The sequence below is a fragment of the Ictidomys tridecemlineatus genome, chromosome 6, assembly GCF_052094955.1.
Source record: "Ictidomys tridecemlineatus isolate mIctTri1 chromosome 6, mIctTri1.hap1, whole genome shotgun sequence".
In the NCBI taxonomy this organism is placed as follows: domain Eukaryota; kingdom Metazoa; phylum Chordata; class Mammalia; order Rodentia; family Sciuridae; genus Ictidomys; species Ictidomys tridecemlineatus.
Window position 1 is genome coordinate 13,830,456 of NC_135482.1, and position 14,855 is coordinate 13,845,310.

The window sequence follows — 14,855 nt, forward strand, 5'->3', positions numbered from 1 at the left end:
TGTGCAAGAGATTAGGGCTGTCAAGTTCATGGTATGTCGATAGCACTAAGAAATCCCAGGAGGTTCTGGAATGCCTGGCACCCGCGCTGCCGATTACCCGCTTCCCCAAGTACAAACCGGGGTGCCGCGCGGAACAGAAATGGTTACAGGCGCCGCACGCTCTAAAGCGGGGTTCTCGGGCTAATGCTGGATTTAAGCACATGGTTTGGCCCGGCAACGTTAAGTGGCGCCTCCTACTGTTTTCCTTTCACGCCAACTTCCCCTTCCAGCTCCACAGTTAACTCTCGGGACTACTCGGAACCGTCTCCAGGGTTTCCCCACGTCCCACTGGAGAAAGCTACGCGCGCACTCTGACGCGCGAGCCCGCATTCCCTCTGGACCGCAGCGACAGCGCACGCGCGCCTTCCCCAGCACTGCGCGCGCCCACGAGCTCCCCGCATCCCCGTGCTCATCCGGGTCTCGGCAAGCCTCAGCCAATGGTGGCCGCTCACCGCCCCCAGGGGCGGGGCTAGGCCTCCCCCTCACCCTGGGCCTGTGGTCACCAAGGGTGCCTCCAGGGGACAGCGACCAGGCGGCTGAGGAAAGGGGAAGAGGCAGGGAGCCCAGTATCTGGTCAAGGATCAACATTTTGGGGGATGAAGTTGTTGCTGCCTCTCTGGAAGCGACTGGAGCGCGAGCAGATTCCCCAGTCAGAGCCAGCGTAGTAAACACACTTCAGAAACGTGAGGTGCCGGGGGTCACGTGGGGAGTGCGCCCTCCAATGAGGAGCCGGGGGTGGAGCCGAGGCCGCTGACGCGGCGGTCGAGGCGGTGGAGTCACCCGGGCAGCCTCGGGACCGGTCACCGGCCGGGAACCGTCCAGCGGCCCCGACCACCGCCTTGGTCCTCCGTGGTCGCTCTCGGGCCGAGAGGCAGCGCCGCCAGCCGAGGCTGAATCGTCTCCCGACCCTCTGCGGGGCTCAGCTGAGGCGGGCCGTTTTCTACGCACGGGCCGCCTCGGTGGGGCGAGGTTTCCGTGACGAACCTCCTGGGGCTGCCCGTGCCAGCTCGGGCCGTCGTGGCGGCTCGAGCTCCTGGAGTTGGCTGGCGCTCCGGGGGTCCCAGGCCCTCGAAGTTATGCGTCTCCTCCGGGCGATGGCAGCGGGCGCCGGCTCCTAAAGGGCGTCACACGGGGACTCCGCCGTCCGGGCCACCTCCATTCATCTTCCAGCTGCGCCTCCAGCGCCCTCGCCTTCTCACGTCCCCTCCTCGGATTCCTTTTATCCTGTCCCCGCTCTGCCGCCCTTTCCTCACTCCTTGGGTGCGGCGGTTCTCCTGGAAGCGCCGGTGTCGGTTATGAGCCGGACCCTCCTGCTTTGAATTGCTGCGTGGAGGAAGTCGGTGGTGACCCGCCTGCCCCGGGCATGGGGGTGAACGCCGTGCACTGGTTCCGAAAGGGGCTCCGGCTCCACGACAACCCCGCCCTGAAGGAGTGCATCCAGGGCGCGGACACCATCCGCTGCGTCTACATCCTCGACCCCTGGTTCGCGGGCTCCTCCAATGTGGGCATCAACAGGTGGCGGTGAGTCCAGAGCTCGTGGGGTATTGATCTCGGTGTCAAATGAATCAGGTGTGCGTGAATTCTTGGAGAAGGGCCGAATCTGAGGATTTAGGACCAGGACCGCTTTGCTAGTACCGTTTAAAGAATTGTAGGTGCTTTCAGTGTGAAGTGGAATTTTTGATTTAGTAGTTCTCAGGCCAGAGAGTACCGACGACTTAAAACATCTCGGCCTTCCGAGGTAAATGACACGTCTCTGCGCTGAACTCCTCCCGGCGATTTATGGAGTTGTGTTAGTGGTGGAGTTAAAGATTTAACCACCCTCCAGATCTTAGTGGGCTGTGGATTGATTCCCTTGGCCTCATTGTGGCCGTTGAAAGGATTGTGGTCTTTTAATGTTTATGTTTGTGTGTCTAGGTAACTCAGAAATAGTATGGAGAAAAATCATTCATTCAGTACAATCGACTCCAAATCCAGTTTTGTTCCCCCTTGAGGTTACTTGGAGAAAAAGCAAAGAAAACAACATAATCTGATGTTTGCTGAGCTCTTCCTCTCAACTCCTCCTTGTGGCTGACAAGACAAAGCACAGTTTTTCTTTCTAGCAAAATATAATCCTTCTAGGGATCAGAGAACTGGAAGAAATCCTAGAGATATTTTTTGATTTTTTTTTTTCCTAAAAAACCAGGCTAGATGATTGTTAGGCCCCCTGGTGGAAATGAAAGCTTTTGTTCAATGGACAGATTACTGAGCACTTACTATATGTCAGGCGCTGATTTAAATGTCAGATGTAGTAGTGAACGAAACAGAGTAAAAAGCCTTGTCCTCCCTCTTCAAGCTTGTGTCCCAGATAGTAAAATATATATTTAGTTATCTAGCTGGTGATGAGTGCTATGAAGGAAAATAGGGCATTGAAAAGAGATAAGGCAAACAAGAGTAGGTATGGGGTTGCAATTTTAAATATCAATGATCAGTATAAGAATTACAGAGGTAACTGCAGACCCAAAGAGATGAGGGGATGTAAATATCAAGGGGAATAGTCCAGGCAAAAGGAGAAGGCCCTGAGGTGAAAATATGCTTGACCTTTGGGAAAAAAACAACTGATGGAACCAGTATAATTGGAGCACAATAAGTGAGGGAAAAGTAGTAGGAATGAGGTCATAGTTGTCATAGAGCCAGACTGACTGGAGCTTTACAATTACCAAGATTTATACTTTTTTACTCAGAGTGAAGTGGAAATAATTGCAGGATTATGAGCAGAGAAGTGATGTGATCTAGCTTAAGTTTGAAAAAATTTTTTTCTCTGGTTGTGATTCTGAAAACAAACTGAATTAGGGAGTAGAAGTGGACAAAAAGCAGGAAAACCAGTTAGGATACCATTGCGTTCATCCAGGTGAAATGAGAATGGCATGTACCATAAGTGATAATAGCAGAAGTAATAAGAAGTAGTCAGATGCTGCTTATTTTCTAAAAGCAGTAGTACACATAATTTGTTGGTAGATTGAGTACATGATGTGAGATAAAGAAAAAGAACTAGGAATTATTTCAAAATTTGGGGTAGAGGAACTAGGATTGGAGCTGCACTTTGCTAAGAAAATGAAGCCAATCAGAGAAGCCTTTGGGAGAATGATGGGCATTCTCTTTTGGACTTTTAAGTTTGCATGTTTTATACACATCCAGGTGGAAACACACATAGGCAGTTGGATATATCTGAAGCTCAGGACAGAGATCCAGGCAGCAAGTATAAATTGGAGCATTATTAGTTTATAGATAATATACATAGTCATTTATTCATCTATTCGTGTATTGAACACATATTTGTCAAGCATCTGCTATTCTAGGAATGTGGGGGGTCAGAAAAAAACAAAGCAGCCTTAGATCCTCAACCTATTGAAGATTCATTATGGTGGAGCTATGAGACTGTATGAAAATATTATAAAAATGTGTGCAGATTGAGCCTTGGGTACTCTTCATGTTCGAAAATTGTGTAGAAGAACCAGTATAGGGTACTGGAAAGGAGCTGCTAACAAAGTAAGAAATCAAAAAGACTATGGTGTTGTTTGCTTGTTTCTATTGTTGTTTTGTTTTTGGTGGCACTGGCGGACTTCACACATGCTGTGCAACTGCTGTTTACTGAGTTACATCCCCATCCCTAAAAGTATGGTGTTTGACAGGAGAGACTCTTTTGTCTATGTCAAATGCTGCTGATAGATCAAATAAGAGGAAGACTGAAAATTAAACTTGGATTTAGTATTTTGAGGTCTTTTGTAATCTTGTCTGTAGTAGCTTTAGTAGTATCAGAGGCAAAAGTCTTTTTCAAGTGATTACTAAGGACTCATAACATCATGTTCAGTGGTTTTTGTATATTAGTAAGTCACCTACTGTTTTTGAAAGAGAGTGCCCTAGAGCCAGTTATTTTATATTTACGTAACTTTATTAATTCCTATTTATTATAATACCCAAACTCCTTAGATTGGCGTTCAAAATCTACCTTTTTGCCTATGCATCTCATTTCCTACTGTTTATAGAATGTGACCTCAACCCTAGCAGGGGTAAAACTCTTAGTTTTCCTTAGAGGCTTTATTTTCTTTAATCAGAATTCTATAGACTTTTGAGGTCAAGAAATAAATTTTTAAAAATTATTTTACTGGAAAAGTACATTAACAAAACTACTTTTTGATGTTGCCATCATTTTGTTTAAAATCAATGTTTTAACATTAAAGCAATTTTAAAGAACATTGTCTTAGAATAAAGTACTTAAACAAATGAATAAAGTACTTTAAACAAATGAAAGTTTACATCTTACAAAAATTATACTCAAAATTTTATTATAAAATGTTATACACCAACATTCACAGAAGTATTAGTCATAATCAAAAGGTAGAAATATCCCAAATGTTCATCAATAGATTAATGGAATTTTTAAAAATACAGAATATCTATATATTAAACTGTTATTTGGCCATGAAAAGAGTGAGGTATTGATACATGCAACAACATATGTGAATGAACCTTGAAAACCTGCTAAGTGAAGAAGCCAGTCACAAAATTCCACATATTATGTGCTTTTATTTATAGGAAATGTTTACAGTGGGCAAATATGTAGAAACAAAGTAGAATAGTGGCTTCTTAGTACTGGGAAGTTGGGAAGTGTTAGCCAAGAGGCCCAAGGGTTTTTTGGTTTTTGTTCTTTTTTTTTCCTTTCCTCTCTCTGCTCCCCCCTCCTCCCTTCAGTTCTGGGGGTTGAACCCAGAGTCTTGCATATGCTGTCAAGCACTGAGATATATCCCAGCCCTCCTTCTCAAGGCCCAACCCAAATACCTCATTTCTATAATACCTTTTTTTAAAAAAATTACCTTGCCTGGAGATGGTTAAGTCTTCTGAAATCTTATTTTTAGTATGCTTCTCATACACTCTTATGAGAAGCATACTAAGCATACTTCATTTGTGAATACTGGTATTATCTTAGTTTGGGCTGCTATAACAAAATACCTTATAATGGGTGATTTATGAATAAGAGATTTATTTCTCCCAGTTCCAGATGCTGGGAAGTTCACAGTCAAGGCACCAGCAGATTTGGTGTCTGGTGAGGGCATTTTTCTTCATAGGTGCAATTTCAATATGTCTTTACATGATAGAATGGGGGGGAATAAGCTCCTTTCACCCTCTTTTCTAAGGGCACTAAATTCACCCCTGGGGATAGAGTTCTTGTGACCTAATCATCTCTTTAATGTTATTCATATTGGGGATTAGGGTTCAACATAAGAATTTGAAGGTGCATGACATTCAGTCAATAGCAGTTGTAGTCTTCATATAATCATTTCTTTCTTTCTTAACAGAGGTTTTATAATAGTGAATAAAGCAAAAAAAGTCTCTGCCCTTCTGGAGAGAAAAATTTTTCCTACATTCTAGTAGGAAAAACCAGATACTTAAACAAATATATGCCAGAATGTGTTAAATGCAATGGAGAAAAATAAAGCAGAATGTGAAAACATTCCTGAAGGAAATAAGCAAGCTATGGGGAAGGAGCCCTTATTTTATTCTCTGAAGCATAGTTGGTATTTGATACAGATTGTTTAAATTTTCCTTAGAAGTCTAGGATTTAGGGATGGAGAAATTATTTTATTTCATTTAGATGCTAACGTATACCTTAAACTCATAATTTAGAAAAGATTTCCAATGAACAGATTACTTTCATTGTTTAAACTTCAATATATTCATTACACGGTTGAAGCTATCATATGTACAGTCTCTTGATTTTTCAGTAACTGAATCTATAAATGCTACCTGCTCTTTCTAGTGTATGGTTTCAGTGGAAGAGATATTACCATCTCTATTCTGAAGCATTCCTTTTGTCTGGGATCCATTTCAAATACTATGTTCAGGTTTTTATTGTTATTATTGTTTATTCTCTCACCTTTTTCATAAAGAGAGTTAAAAAGAGTTTTATCCTCTTTTTAAAGGTTACTTTCAATCAACATTTAAAACATGTGTAAAATCAAGCTCTGTGAAACAATAGAACAAAACAAAAAAAGCCCACAACAACAAAGGAACAAAATGTATCCTTGACTATGTTCTTCTCCTGTAACTGTGTAGCTCAGTTCCTTAATAACTAAACGTCTTGAACAAGATGGCTACAACTTGCTGATTTCCTTTATTTTATCTTCTGCTTACCCTTGAACCAACTTAGAACTAGTCTACAGCTGTACCCCACCCTCCCCAGGCGGAACTCTACCAAAGTGTTTTTCCATGCAAAGGACACTTTTAAACTTTTCACTCCTTGATTTTTTCTCAACATGTGATACATTTTGCCACACCTTTTTCATGCCTTGGCTTTAGTTAGAGACCCTCCTATGTTTGTTTTTCTGCCAAATTTTTATTGGTGTTCTTCCTTCTCTTCTTTTTCTGTTCAGCCCTTAAATGCCCCTGAGGTCTTTGATATACATTCACTTTTCATTGTACATGTTTATAGACAGTCTCATCCCTTCTCATGAAGTTAGTTACCATCTTTATGCCCCAAATTCTCAAGTCAGTATCTTCAGCCCAGCTCTCTCTCATGATCCCCAGATCCATGTATGTTTCTCCAATATTTAGTTGCATGTATTATATTAACTTAAACTCAACTTGCTCAAAAGAAAGTTCATCTTCTCTCTTATCTTTTGCCCCCAAACAAACAAACAAACAAGCTCAAACTTACTTTTCCTGTGTTTTAGTAAATGATACTACCATTTACCAAGTTACTCAATTTATGGATTAGGTCAATTATATTATCCATTTATTTAACAAGTATTTGAGTCCCTACAAAGAATGTGCTGATTACTTTGCTAATGTACGTGATAGTCCACAGATAATATTTCTGCTGTCAGTAAATTTGCAGTACAGAGGGAGATTTATTCAGAAATAAAATAATTACACAAATGCATTATGGTGACAATGGATTTGTCTCTTAACCCCATGTCACTGTTTTGGGTTTTTTTTTATTTTTGGCCAAATTATTTCAGTAGCCTATAAGTTATCCATCTTGTCCTCTTCTAATTCATTCTCTGTACAACAACTAGAGTGGTATTTTAACGTAAAAAATATCGTGTCATTCATGTTTTAAAACCCTTCTGTGACACTTATTTACCCTTTGGTTAAAGGTGGAAAAAGCCATAGAATTGTTTAGAATCCCTATATAATCTGGTCCTTTGCTGCTTTTTCCAGGCTTGGGCAATTGTTTCATCTAGACATTTGAGCTGATCCTTGAAGTATGAAATAATCTTAATAAGCAAAGAATGAAAGGAAGGGAATTCCAAGCATAGGGAAGAAAATTTCAGAATAAAGGAAAAGCACAAGGAAAGGCATGATATTCTGATTCTGACAAGGAAGCTGGTAGAGCTCGATCATGTGCATGAAAAGATAGGGAGTATTATTTAGTACTCATTTGTTTGCTCAGGCCAAACAGGATTAAACAAAAGAGTTTATTGGGAGGTGTAATTGAACAATCCTGGGGAAACTGGCTTTGGACATTTGTTGATGCTAAGACTCAAAAGATGTCACCAGCGTCAGATTTCTCTTTCATCTCCAAATTCCTATTTGCCTTGGCTTCTCAAGCAGGCTGTCCTCTGGTGGTTAAATACAGCAATGACAATATAATTACAGCAGTAAAAAGTGTGTGCCTCTGTCCTGGAAGTGTTAGTAGAAGTTTTATGGCACTTTAGTAGCTCTGTTGGGACTAATTTTTGAACCAGTTATTGTGAGCCTCAGATTGTCTTAACTGGAGTTGTGTTCCATAATGCTGGAAGCAGCTCAACTGGATGGAAGTACCTGAAGTAGAATGAGTAGGAAATTTGTGGGTACCCTGAAACAACAGGTGCCTGTTATGTAAGACCTCAGATCAGAAAATGGTACAATTCAGAAAAGCCTTGACTTCTGGGGAAATATAACTTCAGCTGAGTGAAGAAGAGAGACAGGATACAAGGGAGACTTTGTCAACAGTTCTAATGTAAGATAATATGGACTTAGGTTATAGAACACAGGAATAGACTATATTTAGATGAGAAAAAATAGTGAATTCAGTTTGGGTCACTGGTGAATTTGAATTACTACTAAGATATCAATCATAGGGAAATGGAGAAATAGACATTCATGTCTGGGACTGTAGACATTAGAGCTGTGGATATGAGAGTAATTCCTAGATGAGTAATAGATGAAGCATGATTGTATGAGACTGTACAGAGTAAGACCCAATCAAAACTTTGGTGAATACTTAAGACAAAGAGAAACTGATGACAGAGATAGAGGAGAATAAGAGAGAGAGAAGAAGAGCCAGAAGAGTGCTGTTATCATGGGAACCAAATATGACAAGAAGTTGTCTGTGTTGTGCTGGTTAGGTTGAGTTTGATAGTTAGGCAGGAAAATTGTCAAGGACTTGGAAGTGGACAAAGGAAATTACCATATATCAGGAATGCTAGATATTGTCTTAAGGACCCTTCAGGACTATATGATTCTGATCAAGGAATATGCAACATTGTCCTTGACTGACTAGCCTGTTTTACGACTCTGTAAAAAGGGAAAAATGTTAAGTTGCAGAAAACTAATTGCAGTACAAATCCTTCTTGCCTGTACCAATGCAAATGATTCCCTTTCTATGCTATGCAAATGAATTTTGTAGAATGGGAAATGCAAATCTCTGTAAACCAGATTCTCATTGATCCTCATGAAATTTTAACATCTCACTAGTTCCTTCATGAATTAATGGTGAAATAAAATCTTTACCATATGTTATGGTTTAGATATAGTTAAACTGTGTATCTCCCAAAGGTGTATGTCCTAGAAGCATGGTCTCCACATGTGATCTTGAGGTGATTGAACCTTTAAGAGGTGAAGCCTAGTGGAAGGTAATTGGCTCAAGGGAGCATCACCCCTGGAAGGGACTTTATATGAGACTATATAAAATCCCAACAGAAGGTTTTTATAAAGGGGAGTCATCCAGTATGCTTGGATCCCTTTTATGTGGCTCTTTACCTGTATACTTCTCTACCCTGTTGTGACAGCTGCGGGGTAGGGAGCCCACAACAGAAGGCTGATCAGAAGAGTCCTCCTGATCTTGGACTTTCAGTCTCCAAAACAGTAAGCTAAATAAACTCCTTTCCTTTAAAATGTACCCAGACTTGGATATTTTGTAATAGCCACACAATATAGATTTAAAGGCACCACATTTTCATTTCACATTTGTATGTTTTGAAAATCATACCATAACTATTACAAAGGTTTTGATGATCTGTGAGAGAGTTCTTCAGTATAGTATTAAGGATAGAGTTCATATTGTATAGAATATTACCAAATGTGTGTGTTAGGTGAGGGGGAGGAGTGAGAGGGATGACTAAATGTTGGACTGTGAAGGAAGATTTATATAGAAGAGGCAAGAAATGAGCTGGAGGCATAGAATCTGAACAGGGTGGGAAAAAGTGAATTTGGGGTATATCATCAGACTTATAGTTGAGTCTGAGCATAGTAGAATAGAAAATGAGATGTATAAATAAGGCAAAGCCTGCATTTGGTGTTCTTTAAATGGCACACTGTAACAAGTTTAGAACATTTGGCTGACTTGACCAACCTTCTAATCCCTGCTTTCCTACTAAATAACAATGGGACTTGCCTTAGTTAAGTCACTTTTTTTTTTCACTTAGTCATCCAGAAAACATCACTGAGAGCCTGTTACCTGTCAGGCATTGTTCTACAGAGATGAAGTCAAGATTGGGAATATAGCTGGTGTTAAGAGTATGTGCTTAGCCCATGAAGGGCTGTTAAATGGGACCTCAGTAGAAATATACAAAAACAATCATGGAGCACAAAGGAAAGATCTCTGGGGAGATGGAAAAGGGGTAAAGGTGGTTGATGGGTGTGTTCTGGGGAGGTGTGTGTGTGCACACATGCATGAGTGTTGGGAAGTGGGGTGTGAGATACTGATTTGAGAGGAGTTTCAGAATGTTTCTTGAAGAAGATTCATAAGTCAGTGTCTTCATATGAAAAGGGAGATACTGAAGAAAAGCAAAAACAAAAACAAACCTCTCTTATCTGATATCACTGGGATCCACAGTCAGTGATTTGAAAGGCAAGCATTAAAACACACACACACACACACACACACACACACACACACACACACACACAAAAGTAAAAATGCACATTGCTTTGACAGTTTTTGATGGTAAGACTTACTTCTATGTCTCAGTTCTGCCACTCCTTTATCCACATTCACTTGTTAGGTGATCTCATCTAATTCCTTACCTAACTATCTGATGATTTCCTACCATGCTTTCCTGTACTGACTTCTATCTTCAATTCCAGACTCACATCTAGTATTTTTATGTGGATTCCAAATACAGCTTCATTTTTGTTCCCATCTCCCCCACCTCCTGTCATTTTTCTGCATCACAATAATAGCAACATTCATCTAGTTGCTCTGCAGAAATCAGAAACCCATTCATACTTTTTATCCTCATGTATCATATCTAGTCCTTTACTGGCCTCAGTCTAATTCAAAGTACCTCTATTCTTCCCCTGCCCCCTTATTGTGAATTAGCATCCACATATCAGAGAAAACATTTGGCCTGTGGTTCTTTGGGATTAGCTTATTTTGTTTATCATAATATTCTTCAATTCCATCTATTTACCAGAAAATGCCATAATTTCATTCTTCTTTAAGGCTGAGAAATATTCCATTGTATATATATATATATATATTATATACATATATGCATATATATATACAACTTTTTTATCCATTCTTCTGTTAAGGGCATGTAGATTGGTTCTATAGTTTAGCTATTGTGAATTGAGCTTCTGTAAACATTGATGTGGGTGCATCACTGTAGTATGCTGATTTTAAGTCCTTTGGGTATAAACCAAAGAGTGGGATAACTGGGTCAAATGGTGGTTCCATTTCAAGTTTTCTGAGGAATCTCCATACTGCTTTCCAGAGTGGTTGCACTGATTTGCAGTCCCACTAGCAGTGTATGAGTGTACCTTTCCCCCCACATCCTGAGCAGTGGGGACTTAACAGGCATGCACTACTCTGCCCATCTCTGTCAGAGATTCCTTCTCTGTATAGTTTTGATTTGCATTTCTCTAGTTGCTGGAGATGTTGAACATTTTTTTATATATTTGTTGACTGATCATATTTCTTTTGTGAAACGACTGTTCAGTTCCTTTGCCCATTTATTGACTGGGGGTTTTTTTAGTGTAAAGTTTTTTGAGTTCTTTATATATCCTGGAGATTAATGGTCTATCTGAGGTGCACGTGATAAAGATTTTCTCCAGAACATCTTCTTCTGTAGACTCCAGAAGGAGCTAGTTTGGGAGTTAAGATGATACACTTGGTTTTAGTTATATTGAGCTTAAAGGAATAATAAGACATTCCAGTACAATTGGTTAGCAGGAACTGAAGCTAGGAAGAGAAATTGGGACTAGATGTGTATATATAATTGGAAATAATACTTTGAGAGGTGATAATTAAAGTTAGGGTGATGAATTTGTGAGAGCACTGAAAGGGGGTGTATGGGGAAATGAAAAGGAATGGCCATCTTTACTTTTGTTTTGTTGTTGTTATAATATATCTGTTACCTGGGCAGAGTAGTGCATGCCTTTAGTCTCCACTGCTCAGGATTCTGAGGCAGGAGGGTCGCTTGATCCCAGGAAATCAAGACCAACCTGGGCAACATAGCAAGACTCTAACTAAAAGGAAAATGTGTGTTTGTATGTTAAACTTTTTTTTTTTTTTTTTTTTTACCCAAACTTTTATTGTCAGTATTAGAAACCTGGACCCTCCACAACAGAATTTTCTTTCCTTCCCCACCTCCACAAATCTCCTGTCCCCCAAAGTGTTTCCTTATAAGTATCTGTTGAAAGCTAGTATCTCTTTGTCTATTTATTTGGTGCTGGGAATTGAACCTAAGGCCTCATGCATGTTAGGCCCACACTCTACCACTGAACTCCACCAGGGGTTTGTCTGCGGTTTCCTTTTTTTGTCCACAACTTTTTAAGTTTATACCATCTCCCTGTGTGTATGTGTGAGTGCATGTGTTCATGAGTTTGTGCAGCATTCACTATTTTTTAATAGTTCACTATTTTTTAATTGTTGGAGGTTGAGGAATTGAAAGTATGAGTTCCAATTTTACCATCTTAATGAAAGTTGTTTCTTGATTGCATAAACAATCCCATTTAACATACCTGTCATAAAACAGTCCCATAACAAATTTAGAACAAATTAATTAATTAAAAAAATAAATAAACAGTCTCATAAACCCTGAAAAAGAAATCTCATTAGCCAGGAAGAACTACCAGTAACATTTAACCATTTTATACCCTTTGAACATATACATTAATACATACATATTGTATATTTATATAATTAGGGTTATATCATTCACTGTAAATGCTGTTCCTTTTCCCCTCCTTCTCTTTCTCCTGTCCACTTCCATTAGTTGCTGCTGCTGGGACTGTTACTAGTTATCATAATTTATTAGGGTTTTCTTAGTTTCCTAAGAAATCTGGGCAGAACTATATCTACAAGAGAAATGATTGTCAGATAGAACCTTGTACGGAGCTTTGTTTCTTGTCAGAGACAAGACTGCCATTTAGATCTTATTCCTAAGACCTAACCCTTGAATATTTTTTTCCCCTCTCATTCATGCAACCCACTGATCATCTTTATGTTACTGTAATTTGTGGTTTTGTTTTAGGCATTGTAGTTTTGCTTTTTTAGCATTTCATATAAATGAAGTCAGAGTACAATCTTTCATGTTTGACTTCCTTCACTTAGCATAAGTCTTTTGAGAGATATCCATATTGTTGTGTGTATTATTTCATTATTTTCTATGCTTAGTAGCATTTTTTGGTATAGATATACCCCAATAGTTTACTTGTTCACGGGCTGTGAACTCTGGTTCTTCCCGGTGTGGGTTATAATGAATGATGCTACTGAGAACACATGGTTACACATTCACTTCTTTCTTCCTCTATCCCCTTTTCCCTTCCTCCCTCTATACTTTTTTCTTCCCTCCTTTGTCATTCATTTCTTTCTTGTTCTCTCTTTCCCTTCCCTTGTTTTCTTTCTACTTTCCTTAATAAATTTTGAAAGTGCTGTGGTTTTCATGTGGCTTGCTCCTTAAAGGTTTTTTGGCTGGAAGCTCCCCAGTGTAATAATGTAAAAAGTGGTGGCGAATCTTTTAAGAGGTAGGACCTAGTGGAAATCAATTAGACATCAAGCTTCTAGCCTTAATAGAATAGATTAAAACTGATCTCATAGAGATCAGTGGTATAGTACTTAGTCACCATGTGCAAGTCCTTGGGTTTGATCCCAGCACTGCCAAAGGAAAAAAAAAAAAAGTAAAGTGTGTCATATATAGTAATGGAATACTAGCCTTTTAAAAGCAGAAAATTCTTTGTCATCTTCCAGATAAACATGGAGAATATTATGCCAAATGAAAAGAGGATGTTATGCTAGCACCATGAAACACTGATATTTAATTTAAAAAGAATAACATTTTTTATGAAATCAAGAAGTTTCATATATAAAATATCATCATATAGCAAATATGAAAGAAACCAATGATAGTGAAGTTTTAAATTGAAAAAAAAATGATTAACCACTAATATGCTTCTTATGAAGTAGGGATATGTTGCCCAAAAGATTGAAATTCAGTTATAAAGATATTGATATGTATCCTTCTATATTAAGAGGCAGAATAAGCTATTGACAATATTATTTTCTGTATGATATCTTGCATGTTATATATTAGGGATATACAGTGTGGAAGAGTCAATACTATTGAATACTGGCTTGAATATACAGATGTCTCTCAATTTATGACAGTTTAATTTTTTAATTTTTTTATTTTATGATGGTCCAAAAGTGAAATGCACTCAGTAGAAGATTTACTTATAAAATTTTGATCTTTTCCTGTACTATCAATATGCAGTGTGATACTCTTTTTCAATGCTGAGTAGTGGTAGTGAGCAACAGTTCCTAGTCAGCTGTGCAATCATGAGAGTAAAACTGGTGCTCTACAGTGTACTTTGTTGCTAATCAGTAGATTAGATGTATTAAATGCATTTTCAGTTTACCAGTGAGTTTACCAGGATGTTGCCCCATAGTAAATTGAAGAGCACTTATATGCTTGCTTTACATTTGAATGAAACCACCAACTTGCCGAAATTAGCTATTTGTGCTTATATGGTGTATGTATGAGGGAAACGTGCTAGATAGTTTATTGTTCATCACTGAAAACACAAGCAACAAGATTTTTAGTGTACCAATTAAATTTTTACCCATTTTAGACTAGAAAAAAATGTATGCCAGTATTAATATAGTAATAGCTTTGAGCATCAAGGGAAGGACTAAGTTGTGGTAATAGAATAACACAATTTGTATCTAATGTAATTAACATTGTTTTATTCAGAAAAAAATAGTTGGTAGTCAACATTTTGTTTCCTAATCTTGATTCATTTTGAATGTAATAGTGTAAATGAAGATGATTAAAACTACAGTAAAGTGAAAGTCTTCTTAGCTTGCTTGAAAGATTTCCCACTCTAAAGTATATGTAGACAAAGGGTGCTTATGTGTGTTTTTGAAATAAAGGATAAAAAGAAAACATTTCTTTACACAGTGTTCCTGCTAGTGGCTTGTTTAAATGGTATATCTTAAGGATACATTATAGTTTCTTGAATTGGGCCAAAATACAATTTTTTAATGTTGAAGATAACAGGATTTCTAATATAGAACTGAGGTGGATGGCTTAATGGTCAAGTTTGATTGTTTCGATCACTTGATAGTTACA

General features: G+C 38.9%; 1 protein-coding gene across 6 annotated transcripts in view; it reads left to right on the forward strand.

Annotated features, from left to right (window-relative positions):
• The first annotated feature begins 509 nt into the window (after nt 1–509).
• Cry1 (cryptochrome circadian regulator 1) overlaps nt 510–14,855 on the forward strand; it is a 64,454-nt gene continuing 50,108 nt past the window's right edge. For 3 of the 6 annotated variants that reach the window (XM_078052882.1, XM_013357340.4, XM_078052883.1), the window contains exon 1: nt 512–1,560. In XM_078052882.1, coding sequence (XP_077909008.1) covers nt 1,403–1,560 — 158 coding nt within the window. In that variant the 5' untranslated portion in view covers nt 512–1,402. Of the gene's footprint in view, nt 1,561–14,855 lie in introns of all 6 variants that reach the window. The other 3 variants (XM_078052880.1, XM_078052881.1, XM_005322323.4) reach the window with 2 other exon arrangements.